Consider the following 27,343-nt stretch of genomic DNA (forward strand, 5'->3'; position numbering starts at 1 on the left):
TGATGATGAGGTTTGCACACATGTCAGGAGGAATTTTGGTCCACTCCTCTTTGCAGATCATCTCTAAATCATTAAGAGTTCTGGGCTGTCGCTTGGCAACTCGCAGCTTCAGCTCCCTCCATAAGTTTTCAATGGGATTAAGGTCTGGTGACTGGCTAGGCCACTCCATGACCCTAATGTGCTTCTTCCTGAGCCACTCCTTTGTTGCCTTGGCTGTATGTTTTGGGTCATTGTCGTGCTGGAAGACCCAGCCACGACCCATTTTTAAGGCCCTGGCGGAGGGAAGGAGGTTGTCACTCAGAATTGTACGGTACATGGCCCCATCCATTCTCCCATTGATGCGGTGAAGTAGTCCTGTGCCCTTAGCAGAGAAACACCCCCAAAACATAACATTTCCACCTCCATGCTTGACAGTGGGGACGGTGTTCTTTGGGTCATAGGCAGCATTTCTCTTCCTCCAAACACGGCGAGTTGAGTTCATGCCAAAAAGCTCAATTTTTGTCTCATCTGACCACAGCACCTTCTCCCAATCACTCTCGGCATCATCCAGGTGTTCACTGGCAAACTTCAGACGGGCCGTCACATGTGCCTTCCGGAGCAGGGGGACCTTGCGGGCACTGCAGGATTGCAATCTGTTATGTCGTAATGTGTTACCAATGGTTTTCGTGGTGACAGTGGTCCCAGCTGCCTTGAGATCATTGACAAGTTCCCCCCTTGTAGTTGTAGGCTGATTTCTAACCTTCCTCATGATCAAGGATACCCCACGAGGTGAGATTTTGCGTGGAGCCCCAGATCTTTGTCGATTGACAGTCATTTTGTACTTCTTCCATTTTCTTACTATGGCACCAACAGTTGTCTCCTTCTCGCCCAGCGTCTTACTGATGGTTTTGTAGCCCATTCCAGCCTTGTGCAGGTGTATGATCTTGTCCCTGACATCCTTAGACAGCTCCTTGCTCTTGGCCATTTTGTAGAGGTTAGAGTCTGACTGATTCACTGAGTCTGTGGACAGGTGTCTTTCATACAGGTGACCATTGCCGACAGCTGTCTGTCATGCAGGTAACGAGTTGATTTGGAGCATCTACCTGGTCTGTAGGGGCCAGATCTCTTACTGGTTGGTGGGGGATCAAATACTTATTTCCCTCTGCAGAATGCAAATAAATTCATATACTTTCCACAATGTGATTTTCCGGATTTAATTTGTGATGTGCTATCTCTCACTGTTACCAATAACCTACCCTTCAATTATGGGCTGCTCATGTCTTTGTCAGTGGGCAAACTTACAAAATCAGCAAGGGATCAAATACTTATTTCCCCCACTGTATGAGAACAACATTGAACTGTGAACAGAAGCCTCGGAGACTTGTTTCACACTAGGTCACAGCCTAGCACCTCGCTGAAATCATCATTAGCTTCAGTTAATCATCCACAGTACTTTTATCACAATTTCTCAAAATTTACTTATCTCAGAAAAGATTCTTTCAATGTCAAGGACCTCCAACATTTATTTATTTATTATTTGTTACATTTGTATCCCACATTTTCCCACCTATTTGCAGGCTCAATGTGGCTTACCTAATGCCAATAATGTTAGATTTTTATTGTGACTTTCATGCCTACTTACTAGAAAACAGGCTCTCGACAACTGCTCAATTTCACAGATACCCTGAATGGCCACGAGATAGAACTCCATGCCATCATCATTCAACATGACTCCACAGAAGCTAATGAAAGACTATACCAATACACTGCAATATTAGGAAAGTGTGTGGTGTTAAAAAGGAGAAAGACTTGGACCACTGTGTTGTTAAAAGTCAGGAGAAAGACATAGCCTATATTGTAGGAGGGCACATGATGCTGTAAAAACCAGTATTCTAATGTGAAGATGATTCAGCTGAAGCCCAAATCCAGGAACAGTACAGCATAACCCCTCCTACACAGATGGAATATACAAAAGAAGGCTGGGGTATGGAGAAAGACAGATTTTAGGACAAAATGGAATACAATGCATAGAGCTCGGGTGGGCAGACACTGCTTGGTGAATAACCAGACACTGTTAAAGATGACCTTACGCAGTATGACCTCTGGTTTTCAGGGGGGAAAAAAAATCAGAAGCTTGCCCACCCAGTGCTGAGGTTAAGCAGCTCTCTGTGCTACAGAAACAGAACAGTAATAACTGGAAAGTCAGATGACATTTCAGAGCCATTCAGCAACAGATCAGGCTGTAGAAGGGATGTTCAACCATTCTGTTCACAAGTGGCTGCACTGCCTGCTTTTCTGGCTTTTCTCACTGCTCAGACAGGTTGACCTGGAGAGCCTAGCTCCTCGCTATCCTGGTATCCACAAAGGCTCTCGCACTCTGAGGGCTGTGCAGCCTCTCCACGCTGCAGGTCGTTCAACTCTTTCTCACGGCCTGAGCAACCTGGGCTGTCATGCAACAGGTGAAGCTCCTCCTCACTCTCCTCTCCCTGCACCTGGCAGCGGCACACTTCAATCCCAGAATCCCGTTAACCGTCTGTGTCGAAAATGCTCTTCATCCTCTTCTTCGTCCACCTCCTCTATATCAGAGCATCGATGGCAGTCCACCGCAAAGAAATCTACATAGGAGGAGAAAATGGTCTGCTTTGAGGATGGAAATTCCTTGATCGTGGTGGGTTCTCTGGGGGCACCAGCAACATCCTGGTCCTCAAGCCCAGGGCTAGCACTCAAGAGTGTCAGCATCGGGAGCTCTGCTACCGCCCTCGCTGGGTGTGCTGGCGTGGCTGGTGTCCGTTTCGTCTGTGATCTACACGGAGAAGGAGGTGCTGCTGGGGAATGTGACAGTGCTGGACTCACATGAGCAGCTGCTGTAATTCTCTGAGCTTGGTGAGGGTGTTACCATACTTGTGTCCAAGTGGGAACGAGACCCACCCACCTGGGCCAGAATGGTGCTGTAGGGTGGTGGTGGGGTGCTAGGACGATGTGCCACCTCTTCATATGCTGGCAGCTTAAATGAAATAACTAGTAAGATCTGACAAAGCTTTAGCACCATGCTTGACTGGGCCAACTCGTTTCGATTCAAAATCAACGCCGAGAAAACACATTGCTTGATCCTCTCCTCTCGCTTTAACAAACTTAGGCCTCCTACACTAATCACTCCTGAGCTCGTCCTGCCAATTTCGGAGTCCCTAAACATCTTGGGAGTCATAATTGATAGATCTTTGACACTGGAGCAGCATGTGAACTCTGTGGTCAAGCAAATGTTCTTCTCCCTTTGGAAGCTTAAGCGTATCCAGCCTTATTTCCCTAGAGAGGGTTTCCACAGCCTAGTTCAGTCCCTAGTTATATTTAAACAATTTGTATTGATGATCAAACATTTGGAACAGAGTTATAAAAGACAAACATTCTATAATCATTTATATACATCTTAACTGTATCATCAATTTTATTCCATTAACTCCCCCTCAACCACCCCCCTCCCATAACCTCTACTCTGAACTTCTTACTTCATGGTATCGTTCCTTCAAAATCTACCTCCAGACTTTACCTAATTAACACAAGGAGCATATGTCTACTGGGTTCTCCGCAAGTTAGGGTTTACCCAAATTATTAAGTACCACACTTCTTGCTTAATGAGAGATATTTTGCAAGTATGGATTCCATATAGTAATAAAATGCTTTCTTCTCTTTGGGCTGCTAAAGGCCGATCTGGCCTCCCAGAGTTCATGGAGTCTATTCCTCCAGAACCACACTGACGGTGGCTCCGCCTGTATCCAGTGCCTGAGTATACATTTCTTCCCCACTGCGTATGCCTTACAGAAGAGTAACTCCAAATTTTTATCTGAAATTCCATATGCATTATTTTTATTCAAAAGTACTCCTCTCCAGGAGGGGAGCATCCTTTGCCCCGATATTTTTTCAAGATATTTCTGTACTGCTTTCCAAAATGATTTTATTTTGTCGCATCTCCAGAATGCATGCATAAAGGTATTCCTCTCTCTGCCACATTTAGGGCATCAGATATCCAACCAGCCCTTGCTGCCTGTGATTGTGTTATGTATCCCCGATGTATGATCCTATATTGACTCTCCTGCAGCTCCGCCCCACCCACTTGTTTGGGTATATCTTTGATCAATTTAGCAAAATGTATTCCCTTCAACTCATATCCCAAATCTTTACTCCATGTATCTTTAAGCATCTCATATGCTCGAGATGGACTGAGCGTCATTAAAACTCTGTGTAGGCTCGATATTGACACCTGTCTGTATGCATCCCCCCTCAGGAAGTCGCGCAACCTTTGGCCTAACCTCGTGTCCAGAGCTGCTTAGTCCAAACTAAACCAATAATGATGTAATTGTCTATATGTATAATAATCCTTATTGGTAAGTGAAAACCTCTGCTGCAGGTCCTGGAATCTATACAGTCCCCCCTCTTCATTCCTCAAATGTTCAAGCAAAGTGATTCCCAATTCCGACCATCTTTCAAATATCCCTTTCTCTAATCCCGGGGGGGAAATCCCTGTTCCCTCTCAGCGGGAGTTGATCACTTATATTGGAATCTTGTCTCCAGGATCACATGAGAAATTGCCAAATGCGTCGCAGTGGTTGCAACAATATGCTTTTCCTGCAAACAGGTGGCAAACTCTTTGTTTTAGCCTGCAGAAGGAAATTCAAGTGCCAAGGTCTAAATAATGTACGTTCCCAGCTAAGTGGCGTATGTTGATTCGTGTTAAGCAGCCAATCCCTAAGGTGTCTCAGATTGCCTGATTGTATCGTTTAATACAAGTGAATCCTAACCCTCCCTGTGCCCATCCATCATACAGATATTCAAATCGTAATTTAGACTTCCCCCCCCCCCCCACACAAAAATTTTCGACACATCCTGTTCAGCTTGTATAGATCTTTACCAAGTATATGTATTGGCAACACCTGTAAAATATAAATCCATCTCGGGAATATGATCATTTTAAATAAGTTGATTCTGCCCATTAGCGATATAGGAAGATGGCTCCATCTCTCAACAGAACATCTGGTGTCCTGTAACAGCTTTTCTATATTAATTTTATAAAGTGTAGTAGTGTCCATCGCCAGCCGTATTCCTAAATATCTGAAGGATTCATCCGCCCATTTCAGTGGGAGCTGTTCTCGCCAATCTCCAATTTGGTCTCCCTCACTCTGTAAAACTTCAGACTTCTCCAAATTTAGCTTAAAGCCAGAGAAATCACCATACTCTGTCATACATTCTGAGAGCCGTCATTGATGTTTCAGGGTGGATTACGTGTACCAGCAAGTCATCAGCGAAGGCTGCTATTTTAAACGTTTCTGTTCCGATCCGTACCCCTTGTATGTCAGGCGTCTGTTGGATGTCTCTAATCAGTGGGTCTAGTGTTAATACAAACAGTAAAGGTGACAGGGGGCATCCCTGCCTAGTCCCCCTGTGTATAGGAAAGGGAGATGACAAGATTCCATTTACCCACACCTGGGCTTGTGGAAAATAGTATAATGCACGAACCGCCTCCTGAAAAAACCCTCGTATACCATAAGCATCTAAAGTATTGAATAAAAAATCCCAAACCACCCTGTCAAACGCCTTTTTGGCGTCAAAACTGACTAACATCAATGGTGTGGCTTGCGCAGACACCGCCTCCAAGGTGACCAATATCTTCCTCATATTTTTAGTGATCGTCCCGCCCTGTACAAATCCCACCTGTGATTCTTCAATGACATCTGGCAGTATTCGAGAAAGACGGTTTGCTAAAACTTTAGCGAATAGTTTAGCTTCACAATTTAATAATGATATTGGTCTATAAGATTCAGGTTTCTTTGCATCCCGTCCTGGTTTGGGGAGTACTATTATCTGCGCTGTTCGTAAAGAAATGGGCATTTGCTTCTCCTGCACTATGACATTAAACATTGAAGTCAGGGGTGCTACAACTTCATCTTTCAGGATTTTGTAAAGTTCCCCTCTATAGTCATCTGGGCCCGGGGCCTTCCCCAATGGTCCTTGCTGTATAGCCCATGACACCTCATCTGCCGTTATGGGAGCGTTTAGCATTTCTAGACTTTTTGTATTTATTTGCGGAAGCTCTTGCCCCGCCAAATATATCTCACTGTCCATCGGGGGTGGATCTGGGATTGCATACAACTCCTGATAATATTCTTGCATGATTCTATTAATAAGGACATCTTTATTTTCTAAAGTTCCATTTGAAGAATACAGGGTGTTTATTTTATAATTGCCCTGTCTAGGATTTGCCAACCTAGCCAACATCCATCCGCTTTTATTTGCATACTTATATAGATGATATCTATAGTACGCATGGTTCCGTTGGGCCTTATTATGGAGTCTCTCATTTAAGGTTTGCTGCAATTCTAGAAGCTTAGCTTTTAATGTGACGTCATGTTGGCGCCCGTACTCACGCCGTGTCCGCGTTATTTCCTTTTCTAACCTAAACAGGTCCCTCTCCCGTGTCTTCTTCTGATAACTTGTATAAGCAATGATCTTACCCCGAAGTTCGGCCTTAGCTGTATCCCAGTAGAGTATTCAGGTTGCCATGTGTTCCTGATTAGTGTCTTGAAACTGTATTTATTTAGTATGAATTCCCGGAAACCCTGATCTTTATAAAGCCGGATAGGGAATTTCTATTGGAACTGACCAGGGCTTCCTCTGATATGTCCCATATGACTTTCACCATTGCATGATCTGAGATTTTAATGGGGCCTATTTCTGCCGCCCTGATTTTTGTGAATAGTGAACGAGAAATAAAAATATAATCAATCCGCGACATGGTGGCATGCGCACGAGATAAATGAGTGTAATCACGCTCTAAGGGGTGCAGAGTGCGCCACACATCCACCAGGTCCAGGACTTCACTCAACATACCTATTCCTCTGGATTCCGCACTCGATCTTTTTTTGCCCCCTTGAGATCTGTCCAATGTAGGGTCTCCAACTTCATTGAAATCCCATCCTATCAGCATGGGAATTCCCTCAAAGCTTGTTAAGTGATGTAAAAGTTTTTTGTAAAATGTCTTATTGTACGTATTGGGAGCATACACATTACATATAACTACTGGTTGCCGCTCTATTGTTAAATGTGCCAATACATATCTGCCCTCCTTGTCCGCAATAGTCTTATGTGTAATGACTTGAACCCCTTTCTTAATTAAAATTATAACCCCTGCTTTTTTCGCCTGCGCTGGAGATTCATAATATGAACCCACCCACCATCGACATAGTTTCTCATGCTCTTTGGCTGTTAGATGTGTTTCCTGAAGTAATGCAATTGATGTCTGTTGCTTATGAAGTGCTTGAAGTATTTTCTGCCATTTAATCGGCGAGGAAATACCCCCCACATTCCACGTTACCACTTTAAAAGCCATTACGTATTGTCAAGTACCACAAAGACTTTGATCGTGATGCCTGCTCTAAGTGGGCATGGGGGGCATCCCAGCCTATACCCCCACCACCTATGATTAAACAAGATTCCACTCACATACACTCCTCATATGACTCCTAACATGTTGCCTGTGTTTCCCTTCTCCACTATAACCATGAGGTTCCTGCTTTCCCATGTACCCCTCACCCCCCCCCCCCCTTCCCTCCCCTGTCTACCCAACCTCCCCATCTCTTAACGGCACCTAGAGTGCCCTACTTCCGTGTCTCCAATCCGGGATCCCACCCTCACTGACATTAAATATTTCTCCTTTCTCCCACCTCTTCAACCATGCAATCACCATAAACAGCAAACACAATTTCAAAACTGTTAAACTCAACCACTTATATTCACAAGTCTTCTGGTTTCTTCCGCTCCTCTTCCAGCATCTGCATCAATCTCTCTGTTGTCTTTCTTGGGCATTGTTCATGTTTTTCTTGATGCTCTTGACCTGTCCTCCTCTAATCGCTCCACCCATGCTTGAGCGGCTTCTACAGTGTCACAAAATCTTACTGTTCCATTGTGCTGGATTCTGAGTTTTGCCAGATACAATAAACTGAATCTTATCTGCATTTTGTGAAGTCTCCCACATACTTGCGAAAATTGCTTACGCTGGAGGGATACTTTAGTAGAATAGTCTTGAAAACATAGTATCTTGTGTCCATCCACCTCCAACGTTTCTCCCTTCCGGAGAGCTGCTAATACATCCATCTTATATTGGTAGTTGAGCAATCGCAAAATGACCACTCTAGGGTGGGTATTGGTCTCCTTTCTCGGTCCCAGGCAATGCGCGCTTTCTATCTTCAGCGGTCCTGTTGTGCTCTGATTAGGTAGGATCTTAGCAAGCCAAGGCTCCAAAAAGCCTCTCAGTTCCGCTTCCTGTATTGATTCTGATATTCCTACCAATCAGAGATTGTTTCTGCGAGAGCGATTCTCCAAATCATCCACTTTATCTTCTAACGTTGAAACCGTTTTTTGGAGGTGCTCTATAGACTTTGAGGCTTCCTGTGAAGAGTTTTCCACGTCTCCTAGTCGCTGCTGGACTTCCTGAAGCTCAGTAGTAAAAGTGGTAAATCTTTGATCCATGCCATCAAGCTTATCAATAATTTGTTGTAACTTGTGGTTCATGGTATCCTCCACTGCCATTTTCACCTCTGCAACAATTTCTGAAGCCCAGGCAGAGCTCACTGATGGTGACGGTGGCGAATTTTTCCCCGCCATTTTTGTTCCCCCGCTCTTATTTTTATCTAGCTCTTTCTTGGAGATTCTAGTCGCCATACAAAAGTTCTGGGGGCAATTATACTCTTGTCTGCCTATTAGAGTTAATGGTCTACTCCCCCGCTGCTGAGCAATCTGCTTCGATGTATCGGACAAGATTAATCTTTAGACCGTGTTGCGTGCTATTTGAATGCTGTTCAAATCTGCTTCTGGGTGACTGCCAAGGCTCAGACTGGCTTTGCATTTTGATAGACCCCTGCGCAGCTTCATGTTACTCCACTCTACATTAAAGGGTTCTTCCTCCTTTGTTAAACGTTCTGATGTGCTTACCAGAAGCAGCAACTGGAGATTCCTTGTTCATTTCCCCGTGTGCAGTTGCCTCATGGCCAACACCAGTCCCTCAGGCTAAACTTAGTCGTTTCCACGCTTCCCGTTCTCTCTCTCCCTCTTGCCGCCACACCCTCCGTCCGCTTGGATCGCCGGTCTAGTTACCCGCTCTAGGTCCCACCGCTTCAACTGCCAGTCTGTGTTCTTTCCCCGCTTACTTCAGGCCTGTGGCTGATCTCCGCCTTAGAACTCTCTTCGTCTCTTGCTGATTGCGGCTCTTCACGGAAGCGGGTGCGCGCGGGTACGCTGGATTACTCCGTGCCGTCTGCTTGTTTCAAGATTCGCGGTGCATTTTCGGAGTTAGGAGTCTTTCCTCAACAGGGGGCAACTGAAATTCTGTGTTTTAGGGGCGAAAACTCGTGTTCTGGTGGGATCCCCGATCTTCGACTGCAGGAGCTTACTGTGCGGCGGCCATCTTGGCCGGCAGCTCCACCGGAAGAAGTTCAGTCTCTAGTTATAAGTCGTCTCCATTACTGCAACAGTATCTACGGGGGATGCACATCCATGTTACTAAAAAAAAAAAAAAACTGCAAACTGCTCAGAACACGGCCGCTCGACTCACCTTCGGTAAATTGAGATTTGAAAGTTCAAGCCCACTACGTGAGAGGCTGCACTGGCTTCCTGTGAAAAACCGTATCGTTTTCAAGATCTGCGCATTGGCGCACAAAATCATCTATGGAGATGCTCCTGCTTACATGGACGCTCTCATTAACTTGCCACACAGGAACTCCTGCAAGTCAGCTCGCTCGTATCTCAATCTCCACTATCCAGCTTTCAGTGGCCTAAAGTATAAGACTGTGTATGCTTCCTCTTTTTCTTATCTTAGCACTCAATTCTGGAATGGGCTGCCCCAAGTGGTTAAATTCACCACTGATCACCTGACCTTTAAGAAGTGGCTTAAGACCTTCCTTTTCGGTAGAGCATATGCCGTGAGCCCTCCTGGTGCCTCATCCTTCTGAACCACAGTGACAAATTGTCACCTTCTCCTCTCTCCTGCTCCCTCCTGCTGTTTCTCTTTCCCTATTACGACTCTAATTACTGTATTTTGTAATATTGTTATTTAATAGACTATTGTATGCCACATTGAGCCTGCCCGTGAGTGGGAATAATGTGGGATATAAATGCCATAAATAAATGCCATAAATAAATAAATAAAATGAAGCCAACATCCTGAGATCTAGCATGGATGGAGTGTAGTTGCAGGCACCATGATAAGCGATGAGGTTGATCTCCCATTGGCGCTGCTGCAGGCGAATTTTGGCACGTCAATGCCTGTAGGCACAACAGCAGCTGAAGAGGATGAGCACTGTCCAGAGAAGCCAGAACCACCACACCTCATAGTACTAGGTGCAGCAACCAGTCTCTCCACAGCAGTGACCCGTTTCACAGATATATGGCTGGTTGTTCACCCCCGGCCAGTACTCCCGATCCTTTAAACTCATGTCTGAGGTCGCCTGCGACCGGCCCCGCGGTTTTCCTTCTCCGGCACCCCCCCCACCCTCCCCCCCAACGCAACATAGCTGTGTCAGGGTATGGTCCTATAAAGCAATAACATCTCTCCTAGTGCTGTCTAAATTGCAACTCAAAATGGCAAATGTAAATTTGTGGGACTGTTTATTTTATTTTTTGTTACATTTGTACCCCGCACTTTCCCACTCATGGCAGGCTCAATGCGGCTTACATGGGGCAATGGAGGGTTAAGTGACTTGCCAGAGTCACAAGGAGCTGCCTGTGCCTGAAGTGGGAATTGAACTCAGTTCCCCAGGACCAAAGTCCACCACCCTAACCACTAGGCCACTCCTCCATGTAGAAAGTTCCTCATGCTCTCCTCCCAAATAAAACAATGTCAAATTGTTAAGGAATAGGCTGCAAGGGCAAGTAAGAAAGTAGCCTGTAGGCCAAACCTTGAAATACATCTCCTCCATAACCCTTAACCTGCTCTGGAAAACAGCACTGAATATGCACCCGGGGGGGGGGCATCATGCTACACAGACAGAAAGCTGTATAAATGAGGGCCTCTATCATGCCATGCCTTACAGTAAAGCCATCGTAGTTCTGTTTTCTCTAATGTTCAGCTCAAAGTGTACTTTATTCCATGAGCTACAAGCGGAAGAATCTTGTAAAGCAGCAGCAGTGCCATCACCGAATGCAATCCAATTAGGTCAAAACAGTGAATATTTTAGAATACCCTACTACATCATAAACAATATTTTGGTCTTTTTAATCCTAGAGAAATCATAAATCATATGAGATGCATACACACACAAAAATAGATATTCTATTGGCTCCCTATTAGAAGGAGCACACTCAGGTTATTTTGGAAGTCAGGCTGCAAAGTAAGATTTTGAAATGCGCAAGACCAAGAACGCCATTTAAAGATAGCTTTCCTTGTGTCCTCCACGCATTAGTCTATTGGTTTATACTGCTGTGCTATACATTACCCTTGCTTTTTCTGCACACAAAAATTTAAAAAAATATATTTAAAATAATATTTCACATATATTTGTGATTTCCCTTTGCCATATATACTGTACACCGCCTTTGTTGCTGCAATATATAACAAATAATGCAAATAAAAAAATTGGATCAGTTCCCAGTACCGCCTATGCATCATCCTGGCCACTTAAGGTAGGATTTCATTTTATGGTATAACATTTTTATTGATGACAAATTAACATAAATACATCCAAAATCTAAATAAACATAGCTTCAATTGTCAGAGCATTCATAAAATTACAAAAGAATATAAGTCGTCATCAAACTTTTAACAGTTCCCACCCCCCCACCCATTAACTATATGTCTATTCCTAATATTAAATTCAGGCAAACAAACATGGTATGTGAAAGTGTCCCAGTTCTGCTTACTAGACAATGATGTACCTAACTCCACTCTCACCTACCCTTACCCTATCATTACCATTTTCCATGTTTAAACAATTTTTATTGATATCTCAACAAAGTATACATTATTCAGCAATAGAGTGAACAATGATATAAAAGTGTCATATATTCAGGAAAAGAACACTATATAGAGTATGTCTTCATCACATTCGACCCTTTCTCCAACTCCGAACAATCAGGACCAATCAGGAGAGGGACCCCAAAACAGTACACTGTATCCCCTTCCCCAGGTCTCCCACAACCTACCAACTTAAAAAACCTCAGGCAGTATCCAACCCCACCCCCCCCACATTCCCCATAGACCCACCAATAATTCACCACCATCCCCCCCCCCCAGGGCCTACACCCTTGTAGCCCCCAGTAGAGTAGAATGGCTGCAATAACAGGCTTCCCACCATCTCTCCCAGTCCCTAGCTAAATTAACCCATCAAATCTGGAGAATGAGCTATCATAATTGCTAACAATCCCTAGTTTAATATCATGTCTGAACTGGAGAATGAACTAGCACAGGCCACTTAGAACCAAACTTCTACTCCTGGGGAGGGGGGGGGGGGGTCAATAACGTCAAATATGGGTCCCAAAGTTTCAAAAAATCTAGATTTATGCTTATACGATCCCTTCGCATCTCTCGCCTCCCATGCTACCAAGGAATGGATCAGGCTGTGCCAGTGCCAAAATGTAATTTAGACTGTAAGCTCCTTTGAGCAGGGACCGTCCTCCTTTGTTAATTTGTACAGCGCTGCGTATCCCTAGTAGCGCTTTAGAAATGTTAAGTAGTAGTAGTAGTAGGTGGATCTGCAGATTGTAATATACATTTCTTCACCAAGAGACACAATTTCCGAGGCAACAGAATACTAGGTATAACAGAACACTTACTGCATTCCAGAAAGTCCAATAATAATCGAAGCGGCCCATCTCCAAGCTTATAACGTAGGATCGATTACAAATATCGAACCACTTTATTCCAAAAATGCCTCACCCTCGGGCATTCCCAAAAGGCATGATAAAAGGTGTTATCGGCTATTTTACACTTTAAGCACAAAGGCGATGTCACTCTCTCAACTTGGAACAACCTAGCTTGTGAACAATAAGCTCATAGCAAAACTCGGAAAGCACATTCCCTGAGACAGGCATTACCAGTCAAACGCGGTGTGCTCCGGATGGCAGTTGCAATATTCTGAAGCCGCATTGGGTGACCAATGTCGCTTTCCCATTTCTGTCGAAGTGATTCCTGAGACAGTGGTAGTATTGAGATATTGTCAAAAAAATCCTGAACAGTAGTCCCCAAATGGAGTCTCAAGGATTCCTTGCACAGTGACCTAACTTAACGTTTTAGCTGACAGTAAGCAAACGTATCTCGCCATTGAAGGTCTTCTTGTCCTCTCAGTTGCTCCAAGGAGCAAAGATCGCCATTCACATCAACAACCTGTTCCCTCTCTCTCCCAGCGGACAAATACTGGATTATCCAGTCCAGTTGGAAATGTGAGGTTACCTCGCAAGGAAAGCAAACCAGTTACATGTGGGTCCCCACCCAGGCCTTTCACTAGCTTATTCCATGCCTCTCGTAATGGATTTAAAAGCACACTACTCCTCAACTTCTTAGCTTATTATAAGGGAAAGGGGGAAAGGGAATGGGACTTATATACCGCCTTTCTGTGGTTTTTCCAACTACATTCAAAGCGGTTTACATATTATATACAGGTACTTATTTGTACCTGGGACAATGGAGGGTTAAGTGACTTGCCCAGAGTCACAAGGAGCTGCAGTGGGAATCGAACCCAGTTCCCAAGGATGAGAGTCCATTGCACTAACCACTAGGCTACTCCTCCACACAATATGCTGTTTCCAGCTCTAAGGGAGGGTAAAACAGTCTTGAGAAAAAAGCCAGTCTTAAACATGTCTCAGCAAACAGGCAGTTATAGAACTTCAGATTCGGTAAGCCTAGCCCGCCTTGAGCCCAGTTCCCCATCAAATACTGATAGTGCAATTTAGGCTTCTTTTTCGCCCAAGAGAAACGTTGAATCAGACAATAAAATCTCCAGTAGTCTTTCTGTAATAATCGTACAGGCAAGGTTTGAAACATATAAAGCCATCTAGGCAGAATCACCATCTTAATAAGACATATTTGCCCTGCTAGTGACAAAGGTAGTGACTGCCAGCTCTCCAATTGTCTCTCCATCTTCTCCTTTATCCAACTCATATTAGTAGTATATAAGTCCTCTACCTTAGGAGTCAACTTGATGCCCAGATAGGTAAGGGCCTATCGCAGCGGGAAATCCGCCGGCCAAAGAAGTCTAACCTCCAGAGTGGTTCCCAAAGCTTCCGACTTATCCAAAATCAGCCGGAACCCCGCAAAATCCCCATATTCAACAAAGGTCTATAAAAGGTCCTTCAAGGATTCACAGGGCTCCGTCAGAAGAACCAGCAAATTGTCAGCAAAAGCTGCCACCTTAAAACCCTCCTGTCCAACAGTAACTCCATGAATACCAGGATTTAAGTTAATATCTCAAAGAGGATCTAGTGTTAGGACAAAAAGAAGAGGCGACAATGGACACCCCTGTCAAGTCCCTCATTCAATCAAAAAATTTCCAGATGTCTGTCCAATAACTATCACCTGCGCTCGGGGGGAAACATAAAGTGCCCTGACCACCGACATGAACCACCCTTCCAGCCCATAAGCTTCTAACGAGGCAAACAAAAAGTCCCAGTGCACCCGGTCAAAACCTTTTTCTGCATCAAAGCTAATTAATAGGGCCAGTTGAGCATGAGTAGTCACCCTCTCCAGTGCCACCAAAATGCACCTAAGATTCTTGGCCACCGATCTATCCTGTACAAACCCTACTTGGGTGTCGTGAATAAGCGAAGGCAACACTCGTCCCAATCTATTTGCTAATATTTTTGCAAACAATTTTACCTCACAGTTTAACAATGAGATCGGACGGTATGATTATGGAAAAGTAGGATCTCTGTTCGGCTTAGGTAAAACGATAATTTATGCTAAGTTCAAATGAGTCGGCAAAGACTCCTCGTTCACTCAGGCGTTAAACATATTAGTTAAAGGGGTTACAACAGAGTCCCCCAGTAATTTGTAAAACTCGGCTCTGAAACCATCGGGATCCGGCGCCTTTCCCAATGGGCTACAATTAATTGCCCAATATTACTACTACTACTATTTAGCATTTCTATAGCGCTACAAGGCATACGCAGCGCTGTACAAACATAGAAGAAAGACAGTCCCTGCTCAAAGAGCTTACAATCTAATAATCCAATATACCTCATCTGATTGGATTGGTGCATTCAGAAAGTCCCGGTAGAGGGGAGACAGCCTAGGAAGATTCAAATTGTTCAAATAAAAGGTGACTGGGCAGCCCCTCGAACCCAGAAGAGTATAAGGTTTGATAATATTTTTTAAAAATATCACAGATAGCTGAGTCCAAGCTGATGGCTTCCCTCCCATGCCAACTCATCCATCCATTGCCCAGCCCCACTTCCCCAAGATTCCTCAAGCTTGCTCACTAAAGGAAGAAGAAGAAGAAAAAAAAAGGGAGATGAAACACAATAATCCACAGTCTGGTGCAGAATAGTAAAGTCAGGATCTACAAATCACATATATGGCCTCCGCCCGATTCCATAACTGGCACCAAGACCTCCAATATTCGTTCCAGTTCTTAGTTGCAATCAGTTCCATTGAACCTCTGAAACAAGTTCTTAGGTATGACCCCCACAAAGGAGTCTCAATGTAACTCCATCAACAATCCGCAGCAAGAGTCAATGGTCAGGGCTCTCTCCGCGGGTATAGTTTGATTCCAGCAAATTCAAAAACTTCTACGCCTCATCTACTAAAGTATATAATTTAGTTTCAGCTTGATATGTCACTCTCAGTTTAGCAGGATATTGAAGGGCGAATCAAATTTTTTGCGCAAATAGTTGTGAACACACTGATGAAAAACGCTGTCGTTGAGTTGCCACTGCTGCTGAAAAGTCCTGGAAGCATAATATTTTGTGATTCTCATAGCTCAGTTCTTTTCCGCCTCGTAGAGCAATGCACCTAGCGAGGTTGGTAGATTTAGTTGTTGTGGCAGCCATGTTTCAAAAAAAACCTCTCAGGTCCCAGTCTTCAAGTGTTTCTGCCAAACCCACAAAGCAAAGATTATTTCGCCTTGATCTGTTTTCCAGATCCTCGATCTTCTCCTTTTAGGTGGCCACAAGTTTCTGTAAGCTGGCATGTTGATCCTCCATTTTAGTCACCCGGTGTTCGAGGAGGCCATGTCTCTGCTGGTATGTTGCGAAGTCTTTACTGAGCCATTCCATATTGCCCTGTAGTTGTTCCAATTTGGCGTCAATGGGGCTTAAACGTTTATCCAACAAAACTTCCATAGCCCAGTTACCTCGGCCGCCACCCACACCGATCCAATCGTGGAGGCAGCCAGAATTGCCGGGGCCGCCGTCTTGCCTTCATGCGGTCTAAAGTTCTCCTTGTCTTTGTGTTGCCCCTTCGACGCCACGGCGGGCAATAGCTCTATCAGACAGATCAGTGACCCCTCGCAAATAAGCCAAAGCAATCAAAGTCCAAATTGATAGGTTTAAATTGTTATCTTCAGGGGATTTTGCAATAGGGTGGCAGGAGCAGAGTTTTCAGCTACTGCTCCTGAGCATTGCGTCACGTGATCCTCCGGTAGGATTTCATTTTAATTCCTTACCATCTGAGGAAGAACTCGAAATAGTTGTGAACCATTGAGGAAATGTTCCACTATAGGACATACAGCCTCTAAACCACCTCATCACGGGACCCTGGAGTTTGGCCATTTTGGGGCTCTTTTAATCTCAGCTTTTTTTGCTTCACTATGGAAAAGGTTTTTATATATAAATATATATATACAGAGAGAGAGACAGAGAAAATTATTATTTTTTTTTTAATAAATTGAGAAAAACGGAAGACAAGCAAAATAAGGAAAATATAAAGAAAAGATGAAACTTGCTGTTTAAGAAAAGACAAGGACATGAACAAGATCCTCACACTTGTTTTTCCTGAGGTCTCTTCCTTCCCTTTCAAGGACATTCTGAAATATCTACCTGCTGGCTTATTATATTGAAATTACTGGGGTACAGGTTTAGGATTATTTCTCACCTCCCATCCAGTACCTGCAATTTCCTTGAAGCAGAACTGTCGACCATATTCAGTGTTCTGGTTCTGCTGGAGCTGCTGGAGGAGGATGTCCTCCTGGATACGATGAACATTCTTGGAATCCACCTCCAGGCGCTTGCGCTGACTGAACCCCTGCCTACTGACGACTCGCAGTGCCACATAGTGCCAGAAAAGACCACTTATGCATTTCTTCCGCCTGCAGGGCCTGCGCCGAACAGTCTTCCAGAGCAGCAGGAATCCTCCTGCACCCAGGAGCCCAAGGATAACACAGATGAGCAACAGCAGCATCTTGCACTACAGGAAGAAACAAAAGTAGGGAAAATGGCTTAATGCACATATTAATGATGTTAGATACAAGGCAACAGGAGCCAGGGTCAGGAAGGATCAGAAAGCATCAGATTGTACGTGGAAGAGAAAGAGTGTTCATATACCTGGTGACCAGGCAGGAAGCACTATTATGAGTGGATCTAGACAGAGCAGCACCGGCCTTCAGTAACTGGAAGGGAACGTGGAAAGGACAGTTTGAGCTCCCTGGATAGGGTCAGGTGTGGAAGAGAACAGCAGATAAAATAAAGAACATTAACAGGTCTGGGAAATGTGTCACCAGCTGCAATGGACAGCAAAATCCTTCTTTCCTCTAAATCTTGATTTGATATTGTTTGACTTATTTCCTTATACTACAAATGTGTTTCAGTGCAGATTCCAGAAGAACATTAACATATAAAATAGAATATATATTCAATAAAATTACCATCCTTATAACAGTATAAAGCATATGCTAAAATCATACAATACATATGTAATAAAGAGTGGAGAACTAGCCTAACGGTTAGAGCAACAGGCTTGACATTCAGGGGGTGCCCAGTTCAAATCCCACTGCTGCTCCTTGTGATCTTGGGCAAGTCAGTTAACCCTCCATTGCCTCAGGTACAAAAATTCAATTGGGAGCCCTCTAGGGACAGGAAAATAACCCAGTGTACCTGAATGCATTTCACACTGAGCTACTACTGAAAAGGTGTTAGCAAAATCCAAATTAGTAAATAATCAGTTCTATTACCAAAATCATTTAAAAATAGCAGAGCTGATATTTAAATAACTGCATTGTCATGGATAGTACTACTACCACTTATCACTTCTATAGCGCTACAAGGCATGCGCAGCGCTGTACACCTTACATGAAAAGACAGTCCCTGCTCAAAGAGCTCACAATCTAAAAATGGAATGTTGCTAGTGGAATAGCAACATTCCATGTAGAATCTCAAATAGTAGCAACAGAATCTCCAATAGTAGCAACATTCCATGTTCCACTGCACTAACCACTAGGCTACTCCTCCATTAGCAACATTCCAGCTAGAAGCCTGCCCTTGCAGATCAGCAACGCAGCCGCGCAGGCTTCTGTTTCTGTGAGTCTGACGTCCTGCACGTACGTGCAGGACGTCAGACTCACAGAAACAGAAGCCTGCGCGGCTGCGTTGCTGATCTGCAAGGGCAGGCTTCTACATTACTACTACTACTACTTATCACTTCTATAGCGCTACAAGGCATACGCAGCGCTGTACACCATACATGAAAAGAAAGTCCCTGCTCAAAGAGCTCACAATCTAAACAGGACAGACAAACAGACAGAACAACTAAGAAGTAAGGGAATTAAAAGAGGTGGGGATAAAAGGGTACAGGGCAAGTGAGGAGTGGTTAGGAGTCAAAAGCAGCGTTAAAGAGGTGGGCTTTTAGCCTGGATTTGAAAACGGCCAAAGACGGGGCTAGACGTACAAGCTTGGGAAGTCTATTCCAGGCGTGAGGTGCAGCGAGATAAAAGGAACAGAGTCTGGAATTAGCAGTAGAGGAGAAGGGGACAGACAAGCGAGATTTATCCACAGAATGGAGTACCCGAGGTGGGGCGTAGGGAGAGACAAGAGTGGAGAGGTACTGGGGAGCGGTAGAGTGAATGCACTTATAGGTCAGTAAGAGAAGTTTGAATTGAATGCGGAAACGGATAATACCACTCAGAATTCTTACAGACCAGACTAGCACAATTCAGACAGTGCAGAGCAGAGTGAGGGTGAAGCGTGGGCATGCTACCTAACTCTACAGATAATCAGTGATGTTCAGCCACTGTCCCTCTCATGCTATAATCTTAGCGCCATCTGCATGCTAAGATTATAGAATACAAGCAGTTATGTTACTCATTTAAGTGCCAGCTGGGCACTAAGTGGCATTCTACAAACTTAGGGACCGATATGCAAAGCGATTTAACCAGGCAGGAAAGCCTTCTGACTCCTAAGTGGTGATATTCAGCAGCACTTCACCGGCCAGTGACACTGAACATTACCACAGATCGCCCCTGCACTGTCCAGTAAGAGCCAGGGCGGTCCATTGGCAGAGCTTGGGAGGAGCCCGGACCTAATTAGCGGCCATATTCAGACCACTAGTTGGTTAGGTAAGTAACTAAAGTTAGGACAGCAAAAAGACGCTCTAACTTTAGCTACAAAGTTAACCGGGAAATGGTCTGAATATTGATCAGTGCCTGTTAGCTTCCCGGTTGCAGCACTAACTGTCCTGCTGCCAACTCCCTCCCCATGACCCCGATCCCCCCTCCCTCGTACCCTGCACAAATTTAAAGGCCGACCGATGTCCCCCCATCCCCTCAGGCCTACTTGTAAATATCTGGTGGTCCAGTGAGGTCCTATGGACAGAAGTGATGTTCATTCGCTCCTGCCCATTACAGCAGCCAGTATAAAATGGCTACTGTGACCTCTAGTGGATGTCTCGTGGTACTAGCATGCAAGCAACATTGTGTATTTGCAGAGCTGGCGGCATGCAACACTGTTCCACAAAGATCTACAGAAACATTTAGGGAAGTCTTTTGGCTGACCTAAATTTATCCATATAGTTTTTTTTGTTGTTGTTACATTTGTACCCCGCGCTTTCCCACTCATGGCAGGCTCAATGCGGCAGGCAATGGAGGGTTAAGTGACTTGCCCAGAGTCACAAGGAGCTGCCTGTGCCGGGAATTGAACTCAGTTCCTCAGTTCCCCAGGACCAAAGTCCACCACCCTAACCACTAGGCCACTCCTCCACTCCACAGATAGGGGGCAATTCTATAAAGGTTGCCCAAATTTGGGTCCTAAAATGCAGGGCGCTGAGCACAAATTCTATAACGAGATCTGGACACCCAGATCCCATTCTAGAATACATCATAAGTCAGTATTTGCGTGCCAACACTTACACCATGTAAAAGGCAGGCAGAAATGTTAGCACATACTTTAGCACACAGCTGATAATATTCCATAAGTATGGGACCCCCCGCCCATGTGAACACCTCCTTGCAGTTGCACACTATCGCGGGTTGTGAACGAACCAACCAATATTCAGCCCCCAGATGTCAGCTCTTTTTAAACGCAACTGTCACGGGCAGATTAGACATGTCTGGGCAGTGGCATTAAATATCTGGGGCTAAGTAAATTTAAGGAAGCCACTAGAGCGAGGTTCCACATAAGACACTTACGCAAGTCCTAGCTGAACATTCGCTGGGACCTGCATAAGGTGCTCTCTGCACCTCTGAATTCCCCTTCCTCCCCCGTGTTACTGACCTTCTCTCCCTCTCACTCTGCATTTATTTAAAGGCCTATGAAGCCCCCCCGGGCCTACTTACAAACACCTGGTGGTCCAGAGGGGTCCCATGAGCAGGAACGATGCCCACTTGCTCCTGCCCATTGTGGCAGATATTGTAAACTGGCTCTTGCAACCTCACTGTACCTGCAAGCACCACAAGACTTCTACAGGTCATTGCAGCCATTTTACACTGAACTTGACCTTAGCCTTACAGCTAACCAGATCTGTGCCCCAAAACTGGCAGGGAGAGATAGAGATTCAGTACACCATTTAATCATGCTGGCCACATTGTTGGGCAGACTGGATGGACCATGGACCTTTATCTGCTGACATTTACTACATTACTACGACCTCCAACACGTACTTGGGAGATTCCAAAGTCAATATTCCTCCCAGAATATTTGGCACAATGCCCCCCCCCCCCCCCCCAAAAAAAAGAAAATTCTAAAAGTCAATGCTAATACCTTTAAACAAATCAGAACATAACATTTATTTATTTGTTTCATTTGTATCCCACATTTCCCACCTATTTGCAGGCTCAATGTAGCTTACATGGTACTGCAACGGCGTTCGCCAGTTGCAGCATGAACAAATCCAGGTGTTATTGTGGTAAAAGAAGGTTCGTGTTTGGTAGATACATTGGGGAAGTTAGGGAAGGGCCATTCTGGGACAGACTGAAGGTCCATCAAGCCAAATATCCTGTTTCCAACAGCGGTCAATACAGGTCACAAGTACCTGGCAAGATCCCAAAAAAGTAAATCAGATTTTATGCTGCTTATCCTATAAATAAGCAGTGAATTTTTCCAAGTCCATCTTAATAATGGCGCATAGACTTTTAGGAAATTGGCCAAATTTTTTTAAACCCTGCTAAGCTAAATGCTTGTACCACATGCTCTGGCAACAAATTTCAGAGTTTAACTAACCATCAGCCAACGTAGCTCTTTACAAAGATCCGAGACTGTAATCAGAATTTTCATTTAATTAATAATTTATATCTCACCATAGGCCCAAAAGAGAGGAGGAGTGGCCTAGTGGTTAGGGTGATGGACTTTGGTCCTGGGGAACTGAGGAACTGAGTTCAATTCCCACTTCAGGCACAGGCAGCTCCTTGTGACTCTGGGCAAGTCACTTAACCCTTCATTGCCCCAGGTACAAATAAGTACCTGTATACAATATGTAAGCCACATTGAGCCTGCCATGAGTGGGAAAGCGTGGGGTACAAATGTAACAAAAATAAAAATCTAAGTGGTTAACACACAACATATAATAAACATCCAAATATGAATAAAATATCAGTAATCACTTGTGCAACTGTCTTTTTGCCCAATCAATCAGCTCTGAATAGTCTTCTTAGGAAGCCCAAGATAAACAGCATTACAGCTACTTAACCCCCCCCCCCCCCCCCCTTTTTACAAAGCCACTTTGAATGGGCTGTGTCGGCATTACCACAATGGAAGCCACTAGCGCGAATTTGTAAACTTGCAAACATCAAAGAGTACAATAAAACAAGCATCTTTTTGAGGAACCAATAACAAACCCAATAAATTTTGGAACAGGACTATTTGTAATAAAAAGACATATGATTCACCAAGGCAAAATACCTGTTTTGTAGGATTGACTATTAGTGTATTCATCCAGCTACCAGCTCTAACAACCAGAGACATTCACAGTATTTTCACATGCATTCTTAAATGGAATTAATATTTGGATATGGTCGGCTTAATGTATATCCTCTGGCCTAAAATCCCCTCCAGGTTGCAGATGCACATTGAACAAAATGGGTGAACGTGAGGATCTGTCAGGTGTCCTACAAGGTCTTTATTCCACAATACATTTTGTCTATTTGACAACAAAAAAAAAAAAAAAAAAGAGAGAACTGAGTGTAAGCCAGATGTTTCTGTCATCTCTCTTAACCTATCGAAGGTCATCCAAAGCAGCAAACATATCTGTACAGGCAGTATAGCAAGCTTTAATAAACCATACACCATACTAGCTCCTTGTTTAAAACCACTTCATATGGGTCTAACAGATCAAAAGTTTCCAAATTATCCCTTAGCTAAATATTCACCAATTGTTCTGTAGTTTTGATAAAAATGGGATATTAGAAACAAGGTGATAATTATTAAAATCAGATTGATCCAAAGGTGATTCATTACTAGGGGATGAATTGTAGACTCTTTTTAATCACAGTAAGAATCCTGAAAGGTAACTTTAAAACAATACAGGAATGTAAAACCTTTGAAGTCAGAATGATTGACTATTTTGACACCCAACAGTCAGGACTTAATAAGGATCTGGGTTTTCTAGCCCATTATAAACCATAAAGTTGTATTTCTCTTTTTATTTCTCTGTTTATCACCCTCCTCTCACCTACCCACATCCATCCTGTTAGAAAATCAATGTAATGCTTTGATGTCCCCATGCATACCCCCACCCTCCCACTCTGTCAGACTGTCAAAGTAATGCTTTGATGTTTCTCTTATATATACTATCTGCTACCACATTTGCTTATTTCCGATCTGACGAAGAAGGGCAACCTTCGAGAGCTAATCAAGAAATGTATTAAGTTATGTCCAATAAAAAAGGTATCATCTTATTTTCTTTTCCATGTTTTATTTTGTTTGATTTCTATTGATAACCTTTAATGATGAAGAAATCCTTTTGTTAATCGCTAGACATTTCCACAAAAATGTGGAGTGGAGGAGTGGCCTAGTGGTTAGGGTGGTGGACTTTGGTCCTGGGGAACTGAGTAACTGAGTTCGATTCCCACTTCAGGCACAGGCAGCTCCTTGTGACTCTGGGCAAGTCACTTAACCCCCCATTGCCCCATGTAAGCCGCATTGAGCCTGCCATGAGTGGGAAAGCGCGGGGTACAAATGTAACAAAAATAAAGGTGTGAACCTCAATTCATTACAGCACCAAAATAATCAACTTGACTGGCTAGTCGTAGGTGATTCACACAGGTGCCATTCCAGAGTTACACATATGTATCCCACACTAGCAACAGTAAACATATGACCACCTAAACTTCTGGAAATCACTAAAAACTAACCTGTTTAAAAAAGGCATACCCTACCGACCCAACTTAAATGCCTGAACCCTGCAACACAATGAAACCAAAGCTCATAATGGACATAAAATATCTCCATCTCTTCCTTGACACGATTCCCCAACGCATCTGTCACACCTGAACCTTGTTCTACCACAACATAACTTTGTATTTGTTCATACCGGAATAGGCGATTGCCTTTACGGTACAAAGTAAGCACATTGAGCCTGTAAACAGGTGGGAAAATGTAACAAATAAATAAAATAAATGATGGCAGATAAAAACTAGCATGTCTCATCCAGTATGCAGAGGAAAGTCGTCAGGGTTGCACTGCTGCTCCAAGCAGGTTACCCCATCTCCCCCTCCCCCTCCCTTGTTGTTAAGGTTGTAACCGTCACTCTATGCAGGTTATTACCCCCCCCCCCCCCCTTATCTTTTTTTTTTGTGCAAGTTATTTAAATTTTGCTTTGAGTGCACATACTTTATACTTTTATGCCATTCTCTTGTGGTATCGGGAAACTTTGTTTATCCCACACTTTTCTGAATTCTGTCAGTTTTGGTTTCTACCATCTGTGGGAGCATTCCAGGCACACCCTACTCTCCATGAAAAAAATATTTCCTGATAGTGCTTTCAGTTTTCCTCCTTGCAGTTTCATTTAGTGTCTTCTAATTCACCCTCTCCTCCAAGGTATACTTATTGAACTCTCTTCTTATGTCCTCTGGTACAGACCCCATGCTATTTTGGTTGCTTTCCTCTGAATGGCTTTGAGTCTTTTTACAGCCTCCAAAACTGAATACTCTGCAGTCTACACCAAGTGTAGTCTCATCAAAGACTTGTACAGGTGATGTATCACCTCCTTCTCTCTGTTGTGCCACTCTCAATGCATCCAAGCATTCTTCTGGCTTTGGTCATTGCCTTATCATCTTTTTTTTTTTTTTGTTACATTTGTACCCTGTGCTTTTCCCACTCATGGCAGGCTCAATGCGGCAGGCAATGGAGGGTTAAGTGACTTGCCCAGAGTCACAAGGAGCTGCCTGTGCCGGGAATCGAACTCAGTTCCTCAGTTCCCCAGGACCAAAGTCCACCACCCTAACCACTAGGCCACTCCTCCACTCCGAATCTTGAGATTCTTAGACACTATCACCCTGATGTTCCTTTCTTGGTTCATGCACGTCAGCCTCTCACCTTATCATGTAGAACTGCTTTGAATTTCTGAACCCCAAATGCATCACTCAACATTTCTTCACCTTAAAGCTTAACTGCCAAGAATTAGCCCAAGCTTCTAATTTTTGTAGATCACATCTCATGTTATCCACTCCATTTGAGATGCCCACTCTTACTAATCTTTGTGTCATGCGCATCATCATACCATAAACCCTTGTTATTGAAATTCCTTTTCTATGGAAAATTCCTCTTAATCTGTTTTAAAGACACGTCAACCATTTCATCATATCCCCCCTCTCCCTGCATGGTTATAATTTCAGTATCTCAAACATTTCATGATAGGACATGCTGCAGGCCTTGTATCAATTTGGTAGGCTCTCTATGAGTCGCTTACATTCACTTCATGTCCTTACAAGAGCCAGCCTCTAGAACTGAACAAAGCACTCCAGTTGAGATCATGCTGGTGACTTCGCGAAGGTAAAGAATGATGCTAAACAAAATACCAAGGTGTAAAAAGCAGATTTTAATTGATTGGCAGAATTAAAACAACACAAATCTTGTTTCAGTTATAAGGTCTTCCTCAGGAGTTGAAGGGCCACAGTGAGCATCAGCTAGATTTGAACCCTGACTTCTCTCATCCTCAGCCGTTGCTCTAACCATTTGGTTGCTTCTTCATTCCTTGGCTTCTTCCATGCAGCTTCTGGTCCAGCTTCCTTCAGCCTCAGCAAATCAATTAAAATCTGCTTTTTACACCTTGGTATTTTGTTCAGCGACATTAGTCACCTTTGCTGTGCCTGGTATGCTTTGAGTTTGAGGATTGTTCTTCTTTGTCTTCCTGTTTGGTGACGCATACAGGCAAATGACTTCATTTTTTCTATTAGCAACAATACATTCCCTTAAACTCCAGAGTCATTTCTTAGCTGGTATAATAACTACCCTGGTTCCACCACCAGAGACCCTAGTATTTTGCATAGATTGCCAGTTTTTTAAGCAAATTGTATGGATACTAGCAAAAGGAGGCGTCAGCATTAAGCCCTGGGGGCAGGTAGCAGAAAAAAGGGGTCTCCCCATAGGAAGGAAAGAAATAGTTCTGAGGTCTGATTTTCAAGTAAATAAAACAGAGAAATTTCCCCAGTATACCTTCTACCTCATTCTCTTTTGACAGTTCCCAGATCTTGCTTCTGAAAGCATGGTTGGTTCTATGTTTCACAATGGAAAAAAAGTTATTTTGCGTTTTATCATCTTTACAAGTGGTAAATCCTTTAGAGTAGGCACCTGAGACCATAACAGATGAAGTGACTTGCCCTAGTAGTGTCATTGTTGGGAATGTAGAGTCACCTCCTAGTTCAACCACCCTCACATGCTCATAGGCCAAATACCCCTCCCCTACGCTCTTGCCACGTCTTCCCCCCACCCACGGTCTGGCTTCTCCCCCTCACACTCAGACTCCTCCCTTCACCCATCCTACCAGCCAACTTCTTTAGGCGCCCACGACGACCAGCCCTGTAACTTCCTTTTCCCGCGTCCCGACTCCCGCCCGGAGCCAGGCAGGCAGGAAGCTGCGTCAGAGGGGGCGAGTCCAAAGAGGTTAGATAGATGGGCGGGAGTAGGGAGACGTCGAGAGCGGGACGCAGCGAACGGAAACAGCCGGAAGTTGGACGGTAGGATGGGGTGGAGCTTGTTTTGGGGTTATATATACTAAGGAGGCAGTTGTGTTTGGATGGAGACGACGAGAGTCGTACTGTGGGTTATTAAGCGTCTGCTTGCATCGTTTTATAGCGTAATGTTTGGAGACCGTGATACCGCTGGCTTCCACCTTGTTGGAATTGTGCGCGAGCTGCCTGGAGGAAGGGCGCAGCCTTCGTCTTTAAGAGGGAAAAATATGTAAAAAGTCCGCATCTCAACGATTTTTGTGAAATTTTAAGTTTATTAAATGATCCGGGCGAATCCCGCAGTTCTGTCATTTCCCTTTTGCTCCCGAGCCGCAGTTTGCTATAAGCCTTCGTGTATCCAGTAAAGGGCGGCACGGGGGTGGGGTCGGACTTGCACGTTCCCACACTGCGTACCGCCTTTGAATCTCTAAATGCAAGACACCTTTCGATGTCTTTATTTTACTGTTGTGATTCTGAAAAAAAATGTTTACTTTTAACCACTTTCAAGATAATTTCATCTTAAGTAGAGGAGTGTGGTAGCCGTGTTAGTCCACTCTTAAGGTTATCAATAGAAATCAAACAAAATAAAACATGGAAAAGAAAATAAGATGATACCTTTTTTATTGGACATAACAATACATTTCTTGATTAGCTTTCGAAGGTTGCCCTTCTTCATCAGATCGGAAATAAGCAAATGTGCTAGCTGACAGTGTATATAAGTGAAAACATTCAAGCATTACTATGACAGTCTGACAGGGTGGGTAGGAGGTATGCAAGGGGACATCAAAGCATATCATGGATAT

The 27,343-nt window shown here is 44.0% G+C and overlaps 1 protein-coding gene across 4 annotated transcripts in view; it reads right to left on the minus strand.

Annotated features, from left to right (window-relative positions):
* GHDC (GH3 domain containing) overlaps window positions 1-26,444 on the minus strand; it is a 103,378-nt gene extending 76,934 nt beyond the window's left edge. Inside the window, exons 1-3 of one of the 4 annotated variants that reach the window (XM_030221609.1) lie at window positions 26,357-26,436; window positions 17,494-17,558; window positions 17,059-17,356 (exon numbers count right to left, since the gene is read on the minus strand). In XM_030221609.1, the coding sequence (XP_030077469.1) occupies window positions 17,059-17,350 (292 nt within the window). In that variant the 5' untranslated portion in view covers window positions 17,351-17,356; window positions 17,494-17,558; window positions 26,357-26,436. Of the gene's footprint in view, window positions 1-17,058; window positions 17,357-17,493; window positions 17,594-22,275; window positions 22,514-26,356 lie in introns of all 4 variants that reach the window. The other 3 variants (XM_030221610.1, XM_030221608.1, XM_030221611.1) reach the window with 3 other exon arrangements.
* Between the last annotated feature and the right edge of the window lie 899 nt (window positions 26,445-27,343).

The sequence above is a fragment of the Microcaecilia unicolor genome, chromosome 12 (genome assembly GCF_901765095.1).
Source record: "Microcaecilia unicolor chromosome 12, aMicUni1.1, whole genome shotgun sequence".
In the NCBI taxonomy this organism is placed as follows: domain Eukaryota; kingdom Metazoa; phylum Chordata; class Amphibia; order Gymnophiona; family Siphonopidae; genus Microcaecilia; species Microcaecilia unicolor.